Source organism: Conger conger, chromosome 15 (genome assembly GCF_963514075.1).
Source record: "Conger conger chromosome 15, fConCon1.1, whole genome shotgun sequence".
Classification (NCBI taxonomy): domain Eukaryota; kingdom Metazoa; phylum Chordata; class Actinopteri; order Anguilliformes; family Congridae; genus Conger; species Conger conger.
The window spans coordinates 7,584,048-7,607,743 of record NC_083774.1 but is presented as its reverse complement, the minus strand read 5'-3'; the positions used below and the strand labels follow the sequence as shown (position 1 = coordinate 7,607,743).

Here is a 23,696-nt window from a genome sequence, read left to right as displayed (position 1 = left end):
GTCCTGGGGTTTCCGGGACCCCGCGACCTCACGACCCCTGGAGAGAGAGCCAATCACGTGACTGCTCCTCAGTTTCCAGAAGACCAGGAGAATGTGGCTGAATATGAAAACACAGCTTTTCTGAGGTTCTTAAAATACAATAGAAGGGAGCTGAGCCCACATTCCTCACTGACTCGGTTTTCCATTCAAAGGTTTTCTGCTCTTCAGAACCGCAGTTTGTTTTTTTAGCAACGAGGAACGAGACTCTAACCCTGTCTCTCACTCTCTCTCTTTCCTCTGTCCCTCTCTCTCACCCTCTCTCCTGTCTCCCTCTCTCCCTCCCCCCTCCTCCACTCTCTCTCCCCTCTCTCCCTCTCCCCCCTTGCTCTCTCTCCCCCCTCCCCACTCCCCCTCTCCCTCTCTCTCTTTCTCTCTCCCCCACCCCCCTTGCTCTCTCTCCCTCTCCACCTCCCCCCCTCTCTCTCTCTTCCCCACCCCCCCCTCCCTCTCTCTCCCCCATGCTCTCTCTCCTTCTCTCTCTCCGCCCTCCCTTTCTCCCCCTCCCCCTCTCTCAGAGAGAGAGCAGGATGAAGCTGCTGAAGGCTGCAGCAGAGAAGCACCAGCAGCTGTACAGGCTGGCCATGACTGGGAAGGGCATAGACCGCCACCTCTTCTGCCTGTACGTGGTGTCCAAGTACCTGGGCGTGGACTCGCCCTTCCTCAAAGAGGTGAGACCCAATGATCTCGCACTCAGGTCCTGGAGGCCTGTAGAGTTTTCTGTGAGGTAATGCTTCATTTAGCCCATTGACTAAAGAGTTCAGTGGCTAAAATGGAATGGTTGAAATAAAACCACAAATAAAACGCAGAACTGGAGTTGGAGCTCATGAATATGTGTCGTTCTGCAGTGACTCGCTCATTAATATGTATAATGCTGCAGTGGCTGGCTCATGAATATGTATGACCAGCTCATTAATATGTATCGTTGTGCAGTGACTGGCTCATGAATATGCATGACCAGCTCATTAATATGTATCGTTGTGCAGGTCCTGTCGGAACCCTGGCGGCTGTCCACCAGTCAGACGCCCCTCCAGCAGGTGGAGCTGTTTGACCTGGTGAAGCACCCGGAGTACGTGTCCAGTGGGGGGGGCTTCGGCCCGGTGAGTCACCCTCCCGCCCCCCTCCTCCCGATGCCCCTGGCCAGGGGCAAATACGTCATCGCTTCGCTTCCAAATACTAACTGAGCTTGTCTGGTGTATTGGAACCGATGACATAAGCTAAAACCACACCTTCTGGTCCTCTTGGTTGAATGGTAGAGTATTTATAACATATCAGAGAGCTGGGAGACCGCAGGTTGTCACAGCTCAGGCCAGGTCATGGAGGCAGAGGGCCGTGAGGCGTATGTAAACTGCAGGCCTGATTACTCTGGACTGGAGCCCGGTGATGAGTAGAGATGGGCGGAGTCTACACTCACTGAGCACTTTATGAGCTAGACCTGTGCACCAGCTTGTTAATGCAAATATTTAATCAGTCATGTGGCAGCAACTAAAGGCATGAAAGCATGCAGATATGGTCAAGAGGTCAGAATGGGGAAGAAATGTGATCAAAGTGACTTCGTGCAGACATCCATAGATCCTTTTTTGAAGGAAAAAACACAAAATAATAGTAATAAAGACACAAACACACATGAACTCTTGATTTTGCATCTCACTTTCCACTAGACATTAGTGTGCTGATGGGAATATCTCATCCTGGTGTATGTTTGTGTAGTTTTTGTAAAGGTAGGTAGAGGAGATTAAGCTGGCCAGTGTTGTGATCACAGGGCTGAATTTGTTTCATGGTCTCATGCTGCCGTTTGATTGGTCCGTTTTGGTCAGGTGGCTGATGACGGATATGGAGTGTCTTACATCATCGTAGGAGAGAACCTGATCAACTTCCACATCTCCAGCAAGCTGTCCAGCCCAGAGACGGTGAGGAAGCACGGAGAACAGCCCGGCACTTGCACACGCTTGCGCACACACACACACACGCACACACACCGCACACACACATATATATACACACACACACACACACACACACCGCGCACACACACACACACACACACACTCACATATATATACACACACACACACCTCAGTGCTGCAGGCCCACACACACACACACACACACACCGCGCACACACACACACACACACACACACACACACACTCACATATATATACACACACACACACCTCAGTGCTGCAGGCCCACACACACGCACACACACACACACACACACACACACTCACATATATATACACCCACACACACACACACACCTCAGTGCTGCAGGCCCACACACACACACACGCATCATACATGTGCACACACACACACAAACACACACGCCCAGAGCAGCTGAGGTAAGTACAGTGATCCAGTGGACCGCTGCTTTTACCCCGGGCTCTACAGGGCAGGCCCCTGCTCAAACCCAGAGAGGCACAGTGTGCCCCCCTCTACTGGGGGGAAATATTGTGTGTAGATTTACATTGATACTCAGTCGTTTGCAAGCACTCAATGAATAGCAATGATCATTCGTATAGCTGAAACATACAGAGAATACATGCAGCATGTCTGTGGCAAACACAGCACAGGCCAGGCAGCCATCACAAGACACTCATATTTATTAGCATTTATTGCCTTTGTTCTCGGGTTTTACTGATTATGTAATGTGAGCCGTTTGCTAAGCAGACAGGTCTTATGCAAGGCAATGTGCATAGAGCATGTGTTTTGTTATGCAAGTGTTTGCGCGAAGGACCTTGCTCAAGATTACCTTGCTGTGGCCCTAAATCTCCTGGTCCCGGTCTGGCTAACCCGCTCACCCCCCCCGCGTGTTTTACCCAGGATTCTCATCGCTTCGGAGACAACATCAAACAGGCCATGCTGGACATCCTGGATCTGTTTCAGCTCAACAACATCGCCAAGAAGTGACCGCTGCACTCCTCCCAAGGAAAAAAAAACAAACAAACATGATGAAATGTGTTTCAACAGGAGAACGAGGCCCGCAACAGCCAATGAATATAATCTTCCCCTGGCCCGTTTCTGTGGGACGAAATCAACAAAAAATAAATGTTCAAAAAGTGTTTTTCAAAAAAAAAAAAAAAAAAAAATGGTTAAAAAGAAAACGGTGGTTATGAAAGGAACACTCTCGGGTGTGCTGGAGGTGCCGTGCTGGTCGTTGGAAGTGTGAGGTGTCAGTGAAACGTTTGGTGTTTTTTGGCCGGGGGGGGGGACTCGGAGGTACTCTGAGGTGCAGGTGCCTTACTCTCCTCATCGTCACATGCTAATGAGGGAATGGGCGTGGCCAGTTAATAACCTTATCTTCTATTGGTGCATAGGGGGGATGTGGGGGGGGATATGACAGGAAGGGGCGTGGCCAGTTGACTGGAAGACAGGGGGCAGCAGTTGTAGTCCTTAGAGCCTCCTGCTCTTCCATTGTGATGTGTGTACAGTGATGAATACTGCGGTTATTATTATTATTATTCTTTTATTATTATACTTTAGCTGCTCTTGTGATATTAAGTAATGCATTTTGATCTTTGTTTATATGCTCAGGTTTTAGATTTGGTAGTAAAATGCCACTGAAAGGGCACTTTGGCTTGTGTAGGGTGCGGGGCGGGGGGGGGTTTCGGGGGATAATTGCACAGCGGTCTGTGCCGCTCCAGGGCGTGCTGCTAGCATGTTAGCGTGTGGAGGAGAAGCCGTGGACGGGCGCCTACGCCGCCCCACCCTGCTTCCGGAAGGGTCCCGCGGGATCACGTTTCTGTCACGGTGGTGTGGCGTTTAGCGGACCAGCAGGGTCCTCAATCAGAACCGGGCGTGTCTCCCAGTCGCCGTCAGATTTGGGGGTGTGTGGGGAAGGGGGGGAAGCGTTGGCTTGCTGCGTGTTGGGAGGGCTCCCTTCAGAAGCAGGCGCGCTGCAGTGCAAGTACAGTGTAGTGCGCAGTGTAAATACATGGCCAGTCCCAGCAGCAGGGATAACGGGCCTGTGTGTGTGTGTGTGTGTGTGAGCTCAGCCTCTCCCTGTGTCGGAGCGGCGAGCTTCTCCACGACATCCCGCCACCATCACCGCAAATCGCTTCACCTTGTCCTGCTTTTAACCTGCTGTTTAACGTGTTTTAATTTCATAACGAACCGCGCGGAACTTCGAGCTTTCGGACAGACCGGTCCAGTGAAGGCTGTTGGGCGGTGGAGGAAGGGGTAAAACGCGTTGAGTTGAGTTCTCGCTGACTGAACGGTAGAGTTGACAACATAACATTGCCTAATGTTGTATTTTATCATTTAAAAAAAAGAGAGAAAGCTCGCTTTTAAACCTGGGAATAAGAAGGTATTCCAGACTTTTTGTTTGTTTTTTTGTTTGTTTGTTTTTAAGATGTGTTTGTATGACATTTTTCCACCGTAGCTGTAATGTTTACATTGTTTGCATGGTGTTTTGTCTCAGGCTGCTCCCGGGGGCTCGTAATATTAAGGTGTAAGGACAGGAAGATTCAGCTGAAGAACCAAAACAGGCATTTTAACACAATAAACATGAATGTCAGCAATCACTGCCCTCTCCTGTCTCTGTGATTCAGTGTGTTTGGTGACCGCACAGGGAATTATCACTGGACTTGTCTTTGAAAGGTCCTTGAAATATTTAACTCCTGGAAAATGATGGTTAAAAACTCTGTTTTTTTTAAGTACAAGGGAAACTATTAGTGAAATTTACGAGACTGTTCACTAGTTCGTACATTCCTGTAAAAAACAACTTCGATAAAAAAAACGCTTTGAATGTAACCTGTTTGACCACACAAAGACTAATTATTAAAAGCTGTTGCACCAATACATTTGCAAATAATGCAATTTTTGAAAAAAAAAAAAAAAAGCATTGAAAATTTGTGGAAATTGTAAATCCAGTTTGAGTGGTAACACCGATTAAATGAAAGTCAGTCTACTTTGTCGCTTCTTGATAGTAGTCTTTCAATTCTAGGATACTGTTAAAAACTAAATATTCAGTCATTTGAGAATATGACTGGACCGTTTCTGTCGAGTCACAGGACTGCCGCATCAGTCAGTTGCACTGACACCTGATATGCAGTAGAGGGCGCTGTCCGCTACATGCGGGACTGCAAACGGAAAATGAAAGCTGCAGCAAGCATACTGGCTGAACAGAATGTTCCTGTATCTCCGCTTGTATTGCAGGATGTTCAGCTCAGTGGTTAAACAGAAGCTGCAGACTGAGGTGGATTTTTTTTTTTTTAAATTTTTATTTTTTGGAAACTGGAAATGGATTAACTAAAACGATACAATAAAAGTTTGAAAATTGACTGATAAACTGTGCTTGGTCCGATAAGGTTTTGGCTTCAGGTGTGAAACGGCTTCATAATGGGAAAAATAAAATAAAATCTGGAACGTAGTGAAAGTGATAAAATCTTTGACTACCCTTTGCGAATTCTGGAAAATAGAAATGTAAAATTTCCGTATCACACATACTTTACGGTTACGTTTTATTTTACAGCCGGTTATTTACCTTGTATTTACTGGGTCAATGCACCGCTACTTGTGTCATTTTTAGCTATTTTTATAAATTGCTAGAAAAAATAGTTTCCTAATAATTACCTGGTAAATACTAGGTAATTAACGTCCTGTAAAATAAATCGTAGCCCACTTTACCGGTCGCGAGTGCGGTGAGAGATAGTGACGATTCCCCATGGGCCCATGGCTTGGGGGCCATAGCTGCGGAGGGCCCACATGTTTTATTAAAAACCGAGGGTGTTGGCCAGAGCAATATTATTTAGGGGGGCCCAGAATTTCTAGCTACTCCCCTGCTGATGAGGCAGACTGATTGGACAGCTCACCTGTCTGTATAGTGATTTCATTGGTCACTTTAACCGGACGCTTCTAAAGTTGAGAGACATCTGCCAAATACGGCTTGTATTAAAATATTTTTATTGTACGATTTATCGAGGTGGTCGGTTTTCTGACAAAATAGCATTCCTTTATTTGATTCCATTTCTATCTGACCCGTAATGAACATGAATCACCCCGCTGTCCAATGAGAATGCTGGAGGGAAAATCACTGCTAATTTTGGCCGTTGAGTTTACCCTGGGCATCAATTATACGTTTCATTTCGGTGAGTATCCATAATGTTTCTGAAAGATAATTTGCTCACCCTTTACAATAAGGGTACTTGAATTGGCATCAACTAAAGTAGCTAGTTAACATAACATAAAGCAGTACAGATTAACGTAAGTAGTTAGATAACTACATTAGTTAACGCCAATTAATGAGACCTTATTATAGACTTTATCAAACCGCCCCCCCCCCCCCCCAAAAAAAAAGTTAATACAATGACAAATGCTGTAGCCTTTACCAAGTATGTAGACATCTATATTTACAGGGAAGTCTTAGGAAAGTGTTGCTTATAATAAAAGGGCTAAATCTGAAATCTGTAAATTGACGGCATCAGACTGGGGGCAGCTGTGGGGTGGTATGGGGGTAATACGGAGGGGGGCGCCGTGAGAATTGTGTCTGTGATGAGACGTGTCTGTTCTCCCCCCGGGGGCCACTGTCTTCAGTACTCCCCTTCCTGTCCCCACTTAAATGGTCGCTGCCATGGAGACAGTTCCGCTGCGAAGCTTAAAAATAAACCCCGGAATTTAATGTGTTAAAACAGTCCCCACCCCCCACCCCACCACCCCCCTCCAACAAGGACTTAAATAAAACGGAAGAGGGTTAAAGCTATCGCGGGGCGACAGATTGTTTAGAAGGCAATCAGGAAGTAATTCCATTCAAGAACACCTCCCCCACCCCACCATCTTACCCCAGCCCCATAACAGGGTACCCCCCCCCCCCCCCCGCCTGCAGCTCTACGGCTCAAACCGGACTGCCATCATGACTTCCGCATCTTGTGGAAACGTAAATTATCCTCAAAATCGTGAGGTCCGTAAGTATTTGGACAGTATTTGTGACAAAAATATAAAGGGCTGTAATTCCTACACGATTCCCTCCATAGGGATGTACGTTCAGTGCCAGCCCTGATTTGAGTGTATGTGCACCCATATGGAGGGTGCACTGTGTACACATTCTAGCCCTATGTCTTCGTCCAAATACTTACCGACCTCACTGTATATACACGTGGCACATTTGTTGTGCCCGGTCTGAACACATGACACAGTGGATGTGATGATGCACATTAATGGCTGCCTCTATACAAACACACATACACACACACATGCATACACACACTGCTGTAACTCTTCAGTACACATGGGTGTTTGTGCGATGGCTTTGTCACACTGGCCCATGGTACCCTCCCGCCACCCGCCCCCCCCCCCAGCTTTATTTTTTATATTTTCACAAAAATTATTACATTTGTCATTTTGGGAAGGAGAGGGAGAGTGGGGGAAAAAGAGGGGGGTAAAACAAAACAAGCGGCCAAAATAAAAATAGAACATTTTTAAAAAGTGCAGAAAGAATGATTGTGTGCAGAATTGTGTAGACATTTGGACACACAGACACACAGACGGACAGACAGGCGGATGAACAGACGGACAGGTGGACAAGGGGACAGAAGGGCAGAATTGCTGACTGGGTGGTGTTTGGGGTCTCTACAGTGCACTTAGTTAGTTAGTTGGGTAAAAGCCCCTTCCCATCGCAGACTCTGAAACCTTAAACCTTCACTTGCACTTTCTAAAAGTAGCCTGTGGGAGAACCCCACTGCTCCAAGCTCCACGGCAGCTGGCCACTGGTTCAGCTCACCTTCTCAAGACTGAAACCTTTCTTTATTTTCTTTGATTTATTTATTTCAGAGTCAACTGTAACGTCCAAATAATTTCTAAGTCGCCAAACAAAAGACTCATATCAGCCTCCACACCAGACATACACATGTAAATGTTTCTGTACTAAGAAAATGTAAACTTTTATTGCAGTTTGTCAATTTCATTTCTCTAAACAATTTGCAGAAAACAAAACATGTAATGGCACATGAAAGTGTGTAAGCTTCTGGCATACAGAGGCAAACTGCCCATCTCCACTGCTGGTGGGTCACTAATCCAGCCTGCTCCAATCACAACAGGGATAACCGAGACGTGATCACTTCCTGTCTGTGATCTGCTCCAATCACAGCAGGGAAATGTGATCACTTCCTGTCTGTGACATTGTGGCAGTTAAGAACACAAAAGCAGGAAACAGTATACAGTACCTCCATCTTAGAAAAAAGGCATTTGACAGATACAGTCTTCAGGTTAAGTTCAAATGTGCATTTCCTGCAAGAGATTAAGACATTAAAGTGTGTACGAGGTGGTGCACTAAGACGTGTCTGTGTGTGTGTGTGTGTGTGTGTGTGTGTGTGTGTCTGCACATGCGAGTACGTGTGTGTGTGTTTCCCATGAAATCTTAACAAGACCTGAGAGTTTTATTACACAGTAAACACGTAAAATAAAAGTTCAAATTAAGTTTTGTAGTTCCGGTCCCGGGTGTAGACATTATATCTAGATGTGAATGCAATGGGATGGAGTTAAATCAGACATGTACAGTACAGATATGTGAACCTAGGTCAGTGTTATTGCTTCTGTCAGGGGTTATTGTTTTACTGTTCTGGACAGGCCTACTAGTCTGGTATCTGTTAAGGCACTATTCTAGTGCCACACATGCCAAGATCGAAACCTCACACGACAACAGTGTACATATAACAAAGATATTTACATGAAATGACTTATTACGATCAAAAACAGCTGACGTATATTGCATATTGGAAAGCTCCGGGCCTTAAAAATCGACAGTTCCTCAGTCCACATTGTTTTGTTGCTGGTTTGTTTTCTTCTGCGTCCATCATAAGAGCTTTGATGACATTGTGCGTGCTCCATTCTGGCTAAACATGACCTCTGACCTCTGACCTCTGGGGTTTATTCCAGCCGTGTACCCAAGTTCATGTACTGTAGTTTAACTGCGGGGACTCCTAACTGTCTCCTAGTGTGTTACCACTAAATCAGGTAAACGTTGTGTCTGTGTGCACGTCAATGTGTGTCTGTGTGTGTGTGTGTGTGTGTATGTGTGTGTGTGTGTGTGTGAGAGAGAGAGAGAGAGAGAGAGAGAGAGGGAGAGATGAGACAATCAGGTCTCATGAACCTCCAAATAGGTTGAGCGACATGGAGCTGTTGATCACTGACTTGCTTGAACCAACTAAAAAAAGTTTTGCACTTCGACTCAAAATGCAACGACACACTTTATGTTTGTGTCCATACTGTATGAGTTCTCCAGATGAAAGCAGTTAGAGGGAATATGAAAAGGTGGCGGTTTGGGTCCTTGTGTGGTTTTAGCTTACGTTGAGGCTCGTTCAACCGCCATTTTACTGCACAGTGCAGTCGGGGCTCAGACGATTATAAGTGCTTCTAAGATGGCCGCCGCAGGAGACGGTTCGACGAGAGGCGACAGGTTTTCCACATAAGATGACGCGGTGCTGCATTCGAGGTACTGCGGACGCCGTAGCCCATGGGGTTCAAGTAAAAGCTGTGTCACGAAAGGCAGCCGACACACCAGGCAGCACGTTTCCTACAAAATGGCGGATTATGTGCATTTCCCCTCCAGGCTGTGCACTGACTTGAGAGGACTCGGTCCATGTGTTCCTCCTTATTTGGTCTTCTTTAAAAAAAAAATTTAAAAAAAAAAGAAAAGATTTTTAAGAATATAAAGGCAATACCTTGTCACTCCATTGGATGGGAACCAGTGATGTTTAAACTTTTTTTTAAAGACTGTAAAATTGATCTAATGTAAACACACAGGTATTTTGTTGTGACTAAATGCAACAAATAAAAAACGGCAGAACAGAACGAAGCGGATGAAAAGATTTAAAAAAAGAAAAAAATTATAGAAATCATTTTGAATCGTAAAGTGCAAGTATAAAAAATTTCTCAAAACTACAGCCTGAAGATTACATCTCCAGACACGGTCAATGGTCTTTCAGGAAAGTGCAACTCAGAACGCGCAAATGGAAGAAAAAAAAAAAAGAACAGTAAGCGTTAGTCCTCAAGGATTCAGGAACTCCTCCGAGTGAAAACGGCCACGTCTTCCAGGATTCAGGAACTCCTCCGTGTGAAAACGGCCACATCTTCCAGGATTCAGGAACTCCTCCGTGTGAAAACAGCCACGTCTTCCAGGCCGACGGGATAGTTCTCCAGGAACGTCCCTCCGTCGAACACTCGAGCGTTGCTGGTGTCCTGCCACTGAAGGCCGTTTCCAGGGAGATAAATATCTCTCTGTAGGGCGCCTCTCTCCGTCACGGGTGCCACAAGGACCTGAAAACCACAGAGGAAGAAAACTATAGGTAAGATTTTTGTGTTAAAACATTGTTACAAGACCATTGTAAATCCCTTCCTATCTTTGAAAAAGGCTCACTGACGTGTTGACTCACCCTCTCCCTGTGTTTATAGTCCGTAAATTCGGGTTTCAAAATATACAGTTGACACACCAACACTCTGTACCAAAATTCAAGCTCATCGGTTGTAAATTGGTTCTAACTGCCGCAGCCAATGGCGTTTCAGCAGCAGCACATTCACTCCGAAATAACCTATTGTACTGTTAAATGGATGGTTCTCTTTCTGGAGTTCTTCAATATTAGTCAGTTTTTCAGAAAGACCTGCTTCAACAGGTTAAGAGCAATGTGAGGACAATAAGTGAAGGAAAATGACAAACCAAACTCGACATTCCTTCATGATAGGAGCAAACAAAACTATTGTCCCTCACCCTTAATCATACACCAGCGATAAATAGACTTGACTTTCTCCACATTAAGATTGTACTAGGCTCCACAGTCAGTGGGAAATATTTCATATAAATACGCACTACCGCGCATTTGTGAATATCAACAGCAATGCAGTAGAAATGCGTGATGTGAAAAAGGCCCATAGGAATGTGCTGAGCAGATATCACGGTTGAACACTCAAAGCTTTTCTCATGTTTTCTGTGTTATCCTTTAAGCTCATTACGGTTTCCCTGGAGCTCCCAGGCAGGGAGGTCAGGCTGTTTCGTAACTGCTGTTGTGCCAGTGATGGGATCTGTCAGGGGCAGGGTAGGGTGGGTCTGTTTGATCAGGGCGCGGGGTTCCCAGGACAGACGACCAGCCCTGGCTGGGGGCCCAACGTTTTCCAGGGGCCCCACCCTCGGAAAACCTGCCGTGCCTGAAACCCAAGCCGTGGTGTTAACTCGGCACCGGAAAGGGTCCCGGCATTCCGGCATTGGCCGAGCAGTGGGAAGGGTCCCGGCATTCCGGCATTGGCCGAGTAGTGGTGAAAGCTCCTGGCCTTCCGAAGTTAGTTGAACAGCGGGAAGGCTCTCGGCATTCCGGTGTTAGCAGCGGGAAGGCTCCCGGTGTTCCGGTTTTAGCAGCGGGAAGGCTCCTGGCGTTCCGGTTTTAGCAGCGGGAAGGCTCCTGGCGTTCCGGTTTTAGCAGTGGGAAGGCTCATGGCATTCCGGTAGTACAGTACATTACAGGCATTTGGTAGCAGTGGGAAGGCTCCCGGCCTTCCGGTGTCAGCAGCGGGAAGGCTCCCGGCATTCCGGTGTTAGCCCAGCAGAGGGAAAAGTCTGTAAAAAGCTGCAGGCTTTGGTGTAGATGGTTTTCGGTGACCCTTTGCGTGTGTGTGTGCACATGTGTATGGATAGGGGTTTGCATGTGTGTGTGTTTGTGCATGGATAGGCATTTGCGTGTGTGTGTGTTTGTGTACGGATAGGGGTTTGTGTGCATGTGTGTGTGTTTGTGTACAGATAGGGCTTTGCATGTGTGTGTGTGTGTGTGTGTGTGTGTGTTTGTGGGGGTAGGGGCTTGTGCAGTAGACGAAGGCCACTAACTTCATCTCCGATGAGAAACTGGTCGTCGATGGTGTAGGTGTAGGGGTCGTCCGGGCTGATCCACCACAGGGGGCGGTATACGGGGCTCCTGTCCCTCTGCCACTCGCTGGCGTACTTCACTATCAGAGGAACCACAAAGTCCTGGTGCTTGGAGATGTAGAACCGTGTCAGGTTCAGGAGCTGCGGCAGACAGAAATAACAATTTAAAAACAAAAAGCGACCAACAAAAAACACTCCGGCAGGTTTGCTAACGCTAACGCTAACGCTAACGGAGAGCTTTGGTGTGGAGAGTCTGGGGGTATCCAGAGGGCACTGGCACGAAACCTGCCTGTGAGCACCTCCCCCAAATTAAGCCCTTCATCCTGGGCACGAGAGAGCTGGCACCCCCCTCCCCCCTCCCCACTGTTTCAGAAGGTTGTGTCCCTGCAGAAAGAGAATGCACTAAAGCTGAGATGGACACAGAGGAGTCACGCCAAGCCATTTATGGATAGAAGTCAAATACTAACGGTGCATAAACAAGGCCACACACACACTCCCTGCACACTTACTCTCTCTACACATACTCTCTGCATACATACACAGATACACAAATGCACATTCCCTGCACACACACCCACACACTCTGCACACACACACACACACACACACACACACACTGCACAGGCACACACATGCACAATCCATGCACACACACAAACTCTACACAAGCACACGCATGCACACTCCATGCATACACATACACACATGCACACTCCCTGCACACACACACATGCACACTCCCTGCACGCACACTCTGCACACACACATGCACACTCCCTGCACGCCACACAAACACTCTGCACATGCACACACACACGCACATGCACACTCCCTACACACACGCAAACACACACTCTGCACAAGCACACACTCTCTGCACCCATACAATCTTGGCACACAGACACACACTATCTGCGTGCACACACACAGTTTCACTGCATGCAAACACATTGCAGTTTTTCTCCTTCACGTGTATAATGTGCATCAGCCCTTAAAGGAAGGCCTTTTTCTGTTGCAGGGTGGGGTGGGTTATGGGGTTCTCCTAATCTTTACCTGCCCCCCCCGGCCTTTGTTTTTCAAACTCTCCTCATGGGGGGGCCACACATACAGAAACCTGGGGGCGTGGGGGGCATTTGGGACACCTCTGTCACATGAGCTGTAACTGTAAAAATAGGCATGTGTTTCCAGGCACCCCCGCTTACTGGAAATAGAGCAGGGGGCCCTGCTCAGAGGGCTCACCCTGCCCCCTGCCCTGAGCCTGCCGTCTGGGTACTGGGGTACAGGGGTACCCCGGATCCCCTCTGCACCTGCACGGCGTGTTCCGCACACACGGCATTACAGGTGAAACTCTCACGGCAAACTTACCCACCCGCCTTTGTCATTACATGGTATTGCTCTGGAAAAGGCTCAAAGAAGGGCAACCAAATTGATTCCTGGCAGTAAGAGATAGAAGTTATGAGGAATGGCTAAAAATGCTTCAGTCTTTTCCCAAAACTAGGGGGCAAAAATGGAAGTTAACAAAATAGAAATTCTACACAGTTAGGAAGTTTTTTTTTCACACGGAAGAGTGGTCACTGTGTGGTATAGCTTACTAGGTCATGTTGTGGAGGCAGAGACACTGGGGGTTTCCCAGACCAGCCCGGATACGATGCCTGGTGCTATCCAGTTTTTTGGTAAACTAAGCATTAGCTATACTCTAGTGGTAGGAAAATGGCAAGCATTGTTGGGCGGAATGACCTGTTCTGATTATTATGTTACGTTATTATGTTGTGTTCTGGAGCATCTGCATTATTAAATACAGGCGAGAAGATTACTGGGGCCAGTCTAAAAATGGGAGATTCCCACCTGGGAATATACAGTATCAGTATGGTTATAAGTATATTCCCTGTAGCCACACATTACATTATTGGCATTTGGCAGACACTCTTATCCAGAGCCATGTACAGTTGATTAGACTAAGCAGGAGACAGTCCTCCCCTGAAGCAATGCAGGGTTAAGGGTCTTGCTCAAGGGCCCAACGGCTGTGCATCTTATTGTGGCTACACCGGGATTAGAACCACCAAACTTGTCTCAGTCCTGTACCTTAACCACTGCACTACAGGCCACCCACACCTCCACACAACTGGTTTTCCAAAATTTAAGGACCAGCGTATTCCTATCCCATCAGTCACTTGAATTCAACTGGCAAAAATGTGTCATTAAATTTGTGCATTTGTCATGCACTCTTCGTGGTCTGTCTCAAAATATTTTTATAATGTCCGTCTTAGCGGTGAAGACCTTGGTGAGAGGAAATGAAGAACATTTTTCTTCCGTGAAGCATTGTCCACAAAATAACAAAACAAACCCAAAACCTCCAACACGCAGGCATACATTCCTCACTGCGGTTCCAGGGAATATTCAAATTCACCTTTACGGTCACTGCGGAATGTGTCTGACATTCCGGAAAAAAAAGTCTGCATCGCCAAGTTTGTGTCCTTCCCAGTCTCTGCCAACGGAAACCGAGCTAAACCGCATTTGTGGAAATGTGCTTTGAGAGGAGGGGGGATAGAGGAAAAAAAACGATATTATGGAATGAATTGTGGAAGGAAAAAGGGCAGTTATACACAATGTTTAATTGAGAAAACAGGCCTGCGGTTCTGGCTCTGGTGTCTGCTCCTATTGGACCTGGGCAGAGCGCTGATTTAACGGTCCTGGGAGGAGGGGTGTTGCACGCACGGATCGGGTCGGATCCGACCCAACGTCTGGTACGGCAAACGCGCCGCAGAGCGGAGAAGGCTTGGCCGAGGTGGTTTTGCAACAATTCCACGAAACCAGTCAGAGATCTGCTCATTTACTCTACACATTGCACACAATTGCTCGCACCCCCCCCTCCTCTTCCTCCTCATATTTCCATATTCTGACTGAGTTATTTTATCCCATTTGCTCTAACATGACTTCTCACTTCATTTGAGAATTTCAAACATTAGTCGGGCTCTGAAACCTTGAGGTGAAAGATAAAACCCCCAGCATGTCATCCAGAATTTGTCTCGTTATCGCACAGCTTGGATGGCCATCCCCAACTGCCACTTTCTTTTTTTTTTTTTCCTCGTACTCCTTCTGTCATTTAAAAAGGTCTGATCTCTCCTGACCCGCTTTCCTCAGCTCAGTCTGAACCAGGGCACTGCGATCGTCTCCTGCTCAGGCCTGAGCTTCCCACCACCGGCCTTCCCATCGCTGCTGCTGTCCTTATGCCCGAGATTGACGATCGTAAATTTGAAACAAAATCTAATGCGCACCGTATGGGAATGTAACCGCAGGTGAGGCCGGGCAAACTGCCTCCCCAGCCCCCGCCAAACCCCCCCCCCCCCCCCCCCCCCCACCACCGCCTGCCCCCCTCCCCCCTCCTCACCCGGCACAACACTCTACACTCAGAAACCGGAGCCGGCCTCCATAAAGTCAAACGTATCAATATCTGACGAGCAGATACGTTCTTCTACTAATTCTCACGAGCATTATTTTCCTTATTTTTTCCCACTGCATTTTTCCAGTGCCTAGCAGGGAAGAGAATCCATGTTGCCTTGCCATGTAGCAGCTTCTCTCCCTGAGCTGCCAAAGAGGAGAGAACGTTTTCTCTCCCTGCACTCACAAATGAGGGCACGAAAAGTGCTTTAAAGGTACATATGCTTTCAGGGTACATTTGGGAAATTGTATATTTCAGGGTACATCTGAGAAATTGTATCCTATCCCGAACATAACGTAACACAATGGTGAGAACAGGCCATTCAGCCCAGCAATGTTCGCCTTTTCCTACCACTAAAGTGTACCTACTGCTTAGCTTGCCTAAAAGCTACATAGTATTTAGCACCATATCAAGCCTGGTCTTGAGAACCCCCAGAGTTTCTGCCTCTGATGTCACTTTAATTTTTGTGTGCAGCCATGGAGGAGCGAGTACGGAAACATCATGGCCACCCCGTGGGCACGGAAAAACGGGGAGGTCGCTGAACAGAGGGGCTTGTGTTGTATTGCGGTGGTGGTGATTGGCGGGAGGCTCTCGCGGTACGTACCCGGTCTTCGCCGCACACCCAGGGCGGCGTGTGGAAGGTGAGCACGGGGAGGAAGGAGGAGATCTCCAGCCAGCGGATGAACAGCTCCTCATCGGTGACCAGGTCACGGCTCAGAGAGCCTCCTACAGGGAGAGGAGACGCAGAGCGAACGCAGTGAAAAAGCATTCGCCCCCTTCCTCATTTCCTCTTATTATTGGGTGACACTTGAGAATAGGGGTCCATGAATTGGCATGAACTACAGTAGCCGTTAACTAACTATTACTGAGAAATGAATCTGTACAGCTCTGTTCGTGTATTTGTACATTGTTAATTATTGTTAACAACTACATTAGTTATTGCCAATTCATATTGGAATTAAAAAGTCAGGTAATGTGTTTGTTAATGGTTAACTAATTATAGGCTCATCCTATGGTTTGCTAAAGTACACATACGTTAGTCACAGTAGTTGTTAAAAAATGCATTAACTAATGAAATGTTACTGTCATGCTTAATATATTTATTTTGTCCATCATTAATTCGTGTTAACAACTACATTATTTATTGCCAATTCATGAACCTTATTGTAAAGTGTAACCTATCACTGCATAACTGTCACACTGAATAGTTTCAGATGGAACGTGAGTAAACACAAAACACATTGAATAATACCTTTAAAATGATTATTTCATTCATTTAATGAAAAAAGTTCAAACACCCATGCCACCCATGTGAACAAGTAATTTTCCCCTGAAACTTCAAAACTGATTGCACCACCTTTCACAGCAATAACGGCAAACAACTGCAAACAACAAATTTCATAGGTTTTCGGGCTTGAGTTGTCAATACGGAGTTATTACGGTATCTTGTGGGTCCAAAGAATCTATGGCTGAATTTAGACAATTTGAATGACGGTGAAACAAATCACAGGTACCAAATGCATGCTGGGATACGGTATGTTCCAGAACCCCCCCCCCCGACCCTGACCAGGAATAAGCGGGTTAGATAATAGACAGAGTAATTAGCCACAGTTGACAGGTGTGAATTGGACATTGGACATGTGTCCTGACTTTTCATCTCCACACTGACTGCTTGACTGGAATATCATTTTGTGGCTCCAGATGAAAAAAAAAAAAGTCAAATCTGAGACGACTGAGTCTGACTGCATCAGCAGGAAGACTTGTGAATCTATTTCCTGCGGTAAGAGACCACTGATTCCGACTGTTTATGTACTGAACTCTGACCACGTTCTGCTCTCTCCACATCAAAGCAAATTCCTGTCTGGACTTTTGAGAAGACTCACAGGCTTGCTTTTTTTTTTTTTTAGCTTTTCTACTGGAATTCGGAATATTTCAGAAATAAGCAGATTTAGCCAAAGCTCCCGAGGGTGTACGCACCTTTGGCGAAAAAACGGTCAGAACAGACTATTCTGAGATCTGTGGTCAACTGCTATAATCAGAAGTAACAACAAAAAAGAACCCTAAAAAAAAAACCTCAAATAAATCAGACACTTTATGTTTTCATTTCATAGAGAAAATGTTAAGTTTTAGGTGTGGAGCTCTTGGGTATTTTATAGAGGATTTTATGATTTTCATATGAGAAGGACAATCACACAGGTGAGGGGCCCAAGGCAGAGAAATTTGGAGATACACAGACATTCTGAGTTTTATTATAAATACATGAACATAAAGTTCATCCAGAAGGGTATTCATTATTAAACAGCACATTTCAACTCAGCCACTTCAGTACAGCTAGCCAAGTAGAGAATAAAACCACTCCTTTTGTATAACCACATTTTCACAATCTAAACATCTCTGTTCCACAGCCAGTGTATGGCTCTCATGTAGCAATGTATTATTACACACTAATTCTACTGTAATTACAATGTTGTTACACTTTAATAAGATTCATTTAATATAAATGTATCTGAGCTAGTACAAACAGGTAAATCTCAGTATTTTAGTCTTATATTTTAGTCTTATATTTAGAAAAAAAAGTTTTTTACATTTTTTTTTTGCTTAAAAAACGCTATTTTTACAAAAATACTGCCAAGGGACTTATTTCAAGACATGTCAATGGGGTAAGAAAGTTTCACTTGTGAAGCAAACAGTAACTTAAACTTAACAATAACTACTTGAGAGAAAGAAAAATGAAGATATTAAATCTTGTTACAAGACTAAAGCGATAGTTAGGACTTCAGTCTTTTTTGCGGGGGGTGGGGGTGGGGGGTGGGGGAGGGGGGGGGTGCCAGGTGTGACTGTATTACCTACTGCGTCAGGCAGGAAGAAGCTGTACCCCAGCAGGCTGTAGTGGAGGACGGAGGGAATGATCCCCTTCAGGCCGGAAGAGCTCCAGTCACCCCGCAGCGGGGTCATCCCGATGAACAGAGGAACGTCGCTGGACCTGGGAGCGAGAACGACAAAGAAACCGCGTCTTTCAGAATCACGCTGGTGTGTGTGTGTGTGTGTGTGTGTGAGCGAGAGAGAGTGTGTGTGTGTGTGTGTGTGTGTGAGAGAGAGAGCGTGTGTGTGTGTGTGTGTGTGTGTGTGTGTGTGTGTGTGTAAAAGAGAGTGTGTATGTGTGTGTGAGAAAGAGTGTGTGTGTGAGAGAGAGTGTGTGTGTATGTGTGTGTGAGAGAATGTGTGTGTTTGTGAGAGAGTGTGTGTGTGTCAGAGAGAGTGTGTATGTGTGTGTGAGAAAGAGAGAGAGAGTGTGTGTGTATGTGTGTGTGAGAAAGAGAGAGAGAGAGAGAGTGTGTGTGTGTATGTGTGTGTGAGAAAGAGAGAGAGAGAGTGTGTGTGTGTGTGTGAGAAAGAGAGAGAGAGAGAGAGTGTGTGTGTATGTGTGTGTGAGAAAGAGAGAGAGAGAGTGTGTGTGTGTGAGAGAAAGAGAGAGAGAGAGAGTGTGTGTGTGTATGTGTGTGTGAGACAGAGAGAGAGAGAGTGTGTGTGTGTGTGTGTGTGTGTGTGTGTATGTGTGTGTGTGAGACAGAGAGAGAGAGAGAGTGTGTGTGTGTGTGTATGTGTGTGTGAGAAAGAGAGAGAGAGAGAGTGTGTGTGTGTGTGTGTATGTGTGTGTGAGAAAGAGAGAGAGTGTGTGTGTGTGTATGTGTGTGAGAAAGAGAGAGAGAGAGAGAGTGTGTGTGTGTGTGTGTGTGTGAGAAAGAGAGAGAGTGTGTGTATGTGTGTGTGTGTGTATGTGTGTATGTGTGTGTGTGTATGTGTGTATGTGTGTGTGTGTGTGTGTGTGAGAGAATGTGTGTTTGTGCAGGGTGGCCTGTAGTGTAGTGGTTAAGGTACATGACTGGGACCCACAAGGACAGGGGTTCGATACCCAGTGTAGCCACGATAAGATCCACACAGCCATTAGTCCCTTGAGCAAGGCCCTTAACCCTGCATTGGTCCACGGGAGGATTGTCTCCTGCTTAGTCTAATCAACTGTACGTCACTCTGGATAAAAGCGTCAGCTAAATGGCATTAATGTAATGTGTGTGTGTGTGTGAGAGAGTGTGTGTTTGAGAGAAAGAGAGTGTGTGTATGTGTGTGAGTGAGTGAGTGAGTGAGTACGTACAAGTGTAAGACAGTTTGGGCTGCTGAATTTGAAAACATTCCATCCATGAAGAGCATGAGAAAATGATTTTCATTCATATCACAAAAAAATGTGATCCATCATCAGCTTTGTAGCTGCTGTCGGGTTACAGGACGACATTCGCTGAACAGTTGTCATTCTGGCTGCTGCATGTGCCTGAACTGGAAAGCGGTTCAGTTTCTCTGTAAAAGAACGAGCCAACTATTTTTTAACATCGGCGTTAAATTCAAATCAACGTCAGTCTCGGACGAAGACGGGAGCCAAGGACGGAGGATTAAATTGCCCCATAAATTGTTGAAGAATTTTATTAAAGGGATTAGAGTGTCACATTAAAGCAGCCCAGAAGGCTCTGTGTGTGGTGTGGGGGGGAGGTTTGGGGGTGGGGGGGGAAGTTTGGGGGTGGGGGGGTGTGGTGGGGGAGGTTTGGGGGTGTGGGGGGGAGTCGTTTGGCAGCTGCTGCTGGGGGCAGGAGTGAGTCTGGTTCCCGTGGTGATCCGTCTGACCATGTGAAAACGTGATGAGGACAAAAGACAAAACGGGGTCCGTTACAATACGGCCACAAGAATTGGCATTAACTGATATACGTAGTTGTTTACATACTCCTGAGAAGTTCATCTCTCCAGCTTTGTTTATGGATTTGTCATTCACTTCCATCAATGTTAACAACCTAATGGAGTTAATTTATATTCTAAAAACACAGCTCACATATTTGTTAATGGTTAACTCAGTGACTGGTTTGCTAATGTATAAATATGAATGTAACATTAGCTAGTAGTTAACAAATACATTAACTTAAGATTATTAATGTTTTTGTACATCAATTTATGCGAACAACTATATTAAATGTCGATTCACATTACATTTCATTCATGGCATTTGGCAGACGCTCTTATCCAGAGCAACGTACAACAAAGTGCAAAGTGCATACCAATAACCAGGGAACTCATGTACCCTTACTGTAAAGTGTGACCAAGGGGGCATTTAAAAATTGTGAAAACGATAACCCCACCTCCGTGCACTCACCTGGTTCCCGCGGTAACCACGGTGGAGTCCCCCACCTTGGTCGCCAGGGCCGCCAGCAGTCTGATGTACTGGTCTGTGGCCCCGTTGCTGGGGAGACGCGGGGCCCCAGCCCCCCCCTCCAGGATCACAAACTCGGCGTCCAGCTGGGACTGTAGCCCCTCCACCCGGTCCTGGAACCAGTTCCCTGCGGCTGGGTTGGAGAGGTTCAGTTTCACACAGAACTTCCCCTTCCACTGGGTCAACAGAGGAACCTGCAGGGGGGGGGGAGAACGTGGGGTGAGTGGGGCCGGGGTGGGGTGGGGCAGGTATGACCCTTTGCAATACTCTGATCTCCTGTTCCTACACTCGTTCCGAATCACACTGATGTGTGTGTGTGTGTGTGAGAGAAAGAGAGAAAGAGAGAGAGGAAAGTGTGAGTGTATAAGCAGCACTGTGTGAAGCCTGTGGCATCTTGCTCTGTTTACATCCAATGGTTTCAGGTCCCAGTGGTGATTGTTACATCAGCATTAGACTGTTCAGTTAAGAACACTTGAATGGTCTAATGGTCTAGATAAGAACATTCTAATCTATTTGTGATCTATGTGTTAATGTGGACCGTGTTTTTGGAAAGCTAACAGCCCTGCAGGATAAGAATGGGGGGTTTGGGGGAGCTCACCGGGTGTCCGTGGGGCGCTGTCAGTGCACTGAGCCAGTACCCCTCTGTCCCATCCTGCAGGGAGGTCTGGACCGGCCGGGAATCCACACTCAGGTACGGAGACAGCGTGACGGAAATGTTCAGAAGCCGCACCATCGGCAGGGTCCTGGTCTGCCTCTTAGACGTCCTCCTCCTGCCTGAGACAAATTCATGGTCCTGCCAGCGAGACAAAAGAAAAGAAAGAAGGGGAGCACATGTTTTAGTGTAGGGAAGAGGAGAGGATGGATTTGTAGTAATAGAGTAAAATAGTAGAGTTTGTACATTTGCCCTTTAAGGTGTGAGGTCACAAGTAGGTGATTAGAATGTCCTTAACTACACATTCTACCATCACGACTGGTTACTGAAAACAGTGGAGTTCTAGAACACAGTTTTGAAGAACAATAAATCATTCAGCCTATATATATATATATTTTAAATCAACTTGCTCTTCAAGGGGTTCATGTCTTCTACAGATTGGGATGTCACCACCGGACAACCACTAAGAATGCTCTTAGTTCCCTTTGCAGGAGACCATTTGTCTGGACTTGAGCAGGGGCGGCCTGTAGTGTAGTGGTTAAGGTAAATGACTGGGACCTGCAAGGTCGGTGGTTCTAATCCTGGTGTAGCCACAATAAGATCCGCACAGCCGTTGGGCCCTTGAGCAAGGCCCTTAACCCTTAAGCATTGCTCCAGGGGAGGATTGTCTCCTGCTTAGTCGAATCAACTGTCTAATCAATCGCACTTGTACTTGGGTTTGATCTGCACTCCGTTGTACGTTGCTCTGGATAAGAGCGTCTGCTAAATGCCATGTAATGTAATGTAATGTAATGTACGTCGCTCTGGATAAGAGCATCTGCCAAATGCCAATTATGTAATGTAATGTAATGAGCAGGCTAATCACATTAAATAGCCATTCCTTAACAGGATGAGCCACCCAGTTACGCCTGAGTGATTGTACCTGAGTTATCCAAGAATAACATTGCAGGACCTGGGAATAAAACAATGATTTATAGACTTTTTTTTTCACTTTTGGCCTGTTATAGGTTATAGTGATGAAGAAAAAATGCATTTAGAAATCTGGCAAGCCTATTTATAGTCTGCCACATTTTAGGCAAAGTTGTTGTTCCAGTTCGTGACGGCGTTATATGGGACTAATATGGAAAAATGAGGAAAAACCCCTTGCGTGACTGGTAATTTATGAAGAGTTCTTAAAATGTAATGGATTGAATGCCACAGATTTCATAGTGATTTGGTATTGCACGGAAAAATTTCCCGAACGGAAATTTTTTTTTTTTTTTCAACCATTAGTCATGTTTGCAGTTTTAAATGTGGGCAAAACTTAAAAATCAGTAACCGCAAAAAGTACTTTGCCAAGCCAAGTAAAACTGGTCTGTCTCCCTCTCTCCCTCTCTCTCTCTCTCTCTCTCTCTCTCTCTCGCTCGCTCTCTCTCTCTCTCAATCTATCTCTCTAAATGGAAGAGAATGGAAAAAGCTAATCTCCTCTCGTGTAACAGACAGCCCGTTTAGAATAATATGCGGTGAACCCCGCGACGGGCTTCCCAGGGCCACGGCTGGATTACAGCTGTACATGGGGATCAGTTTCACCTGGAGCCGTTTGCTTTGGCACTACTCCCCCGCCACCGCTCTATGCGTCCATTCAGCTGCGTCCTCTGCTGGGGGGCCGGGGGGCCGGGGGGGGGGGGGGTGGTGGTTTGTGTCCGTTTGTGCTGGTGTAACACAGATGTCACTGATTTCACACGCCAGCAGGTTGCTCGATGTACCGTCGAGCGGATTTAGTTTCTTCCCTATATTCGCATGTATATGATAATAATAATAACAATATGATTTATAGTACATTGCAATGATAATACTTATCATGTAACATAGCGTTGTTTTGAAATCCCGTGGCTTGGTTTAAGTAAAACAAGCACCATCCCGTCTCATTAAAGTGTATTCCTTACAATCACCACAGGTGTCTGAAACCAATCTGGAACACTGACTTGGAATAAAAATAAAAATAAACATTCAAAAACACTTTACTCTTCGAAAGGTCTGAACGCTGCGTGCGATATCTACATTCTGACACAGGTCTCCCTCGGTTAGCCTTCCCTGTCCGTGTTCGAGACATCAAAGATAAAATAATTTCAGGTTTCAAAAATCTCCTGCTTGGAATGAGGAGCGCTAAACCCTTCCGCTTGACGGGTAATCCTGTCCGACACCGCAGAGCTCGCCAGGACAGAGACGTTCCGTTTCATTCCAGTTAAAACAGTTCATGAACAATACTCAACAACATCTCACAAACGCAAATAACAGACACAAAACAAATTAAACAGATGAGAAAAAAAAAAACATTCCCTGCTGAAAAAAACAGCTCAAGCTTTTTGAAACAGCTGGGAGCTGGTTGACCAGTTCAACTAGCTCCATACTCAACATGGTTTGACCAACTCAAGCTAAGATTTGAAACAGCTGGTAGCTGGATATTTCAAGCTGGTCATTTTATACCAGGGTT

The 23,696-nt window shown here is 46.1% G+C and overlaps 2 protein-coding genes across 4 annotated transcripts in view; one reads left to right on the top strand and one right to left on the bottom strand.

Moving 5' to 3' along the window:
* The window catches only part of LOC133111176 (carnitine O-palmitoyltransferase 1, liver isoform-like), a 32,370-nt gene extending 27,805 nt beyond the window's left edge, over window positions 1-4,565 (top strand). For all 3 annotated transcript variants that reach the window (XM_061221337.1, XM_061221338.1, XM_061221336.1), the window contains exons 16-19: window positions 555-707; window positions 1,023-1,136; window positions 1,854-1,946; window positions 2,866-4,565. In XM_061221337.1, the coding sequence (XP_061077321.1) occupies window positions 555-707; window positions 1,023-1,136; window positions 1,854-1,946; window positions 2,866-2,952 (447 nt within the window). In that variant the 3' untranslated portion in view covers window positions 2,953-4,565. The remainder of the gene's footprint in view (window positions 1-554; window positions 708-1,022; window positions 1,137-1,853; window positions 1,947-2,865) is intronic.
* A 3,364-nt stretch (window positions 4,566-7,929) lies between these two features.
* The window catches only part of LOC133111178 (SITS-binding protein-like), a 32,331-nt gene continuing 16,564 nt past the window's right edge, over window positions 7,930-23,696 (bottom strand). The window contains exons 5-10 of the mRNA XM_061221340.1: window positions 21,170-21,364; window positions 20,515-20,765; window positions 18,170-18,306; window positions 15,928-16,049; window positions 11,846-12,025; window positions 7,930-10,293 (exon numbers count right to left, since the gene is read on the bottom strand). Of these exons, the coding sequence (XP_061077324.1) occupies window positions 10,117-10,293; window positions 11,846-12,025; window positions 15,928-16,049; window positions 18,170-18,306; window positions 20,515-20,765; window positions 21,170-21,364 (1,062 nt within the window). The 3' untranslated portion in view covers window positions 7,930-10,116. The remainder of the gene's footprint in view (window positions 10,294-11,845; window positions 12,026-15,927; window positions 16,050-18,169; window positions 18,307-20,514; window positions 20,766-21,169; window positions 21,365-23,696) is intronic.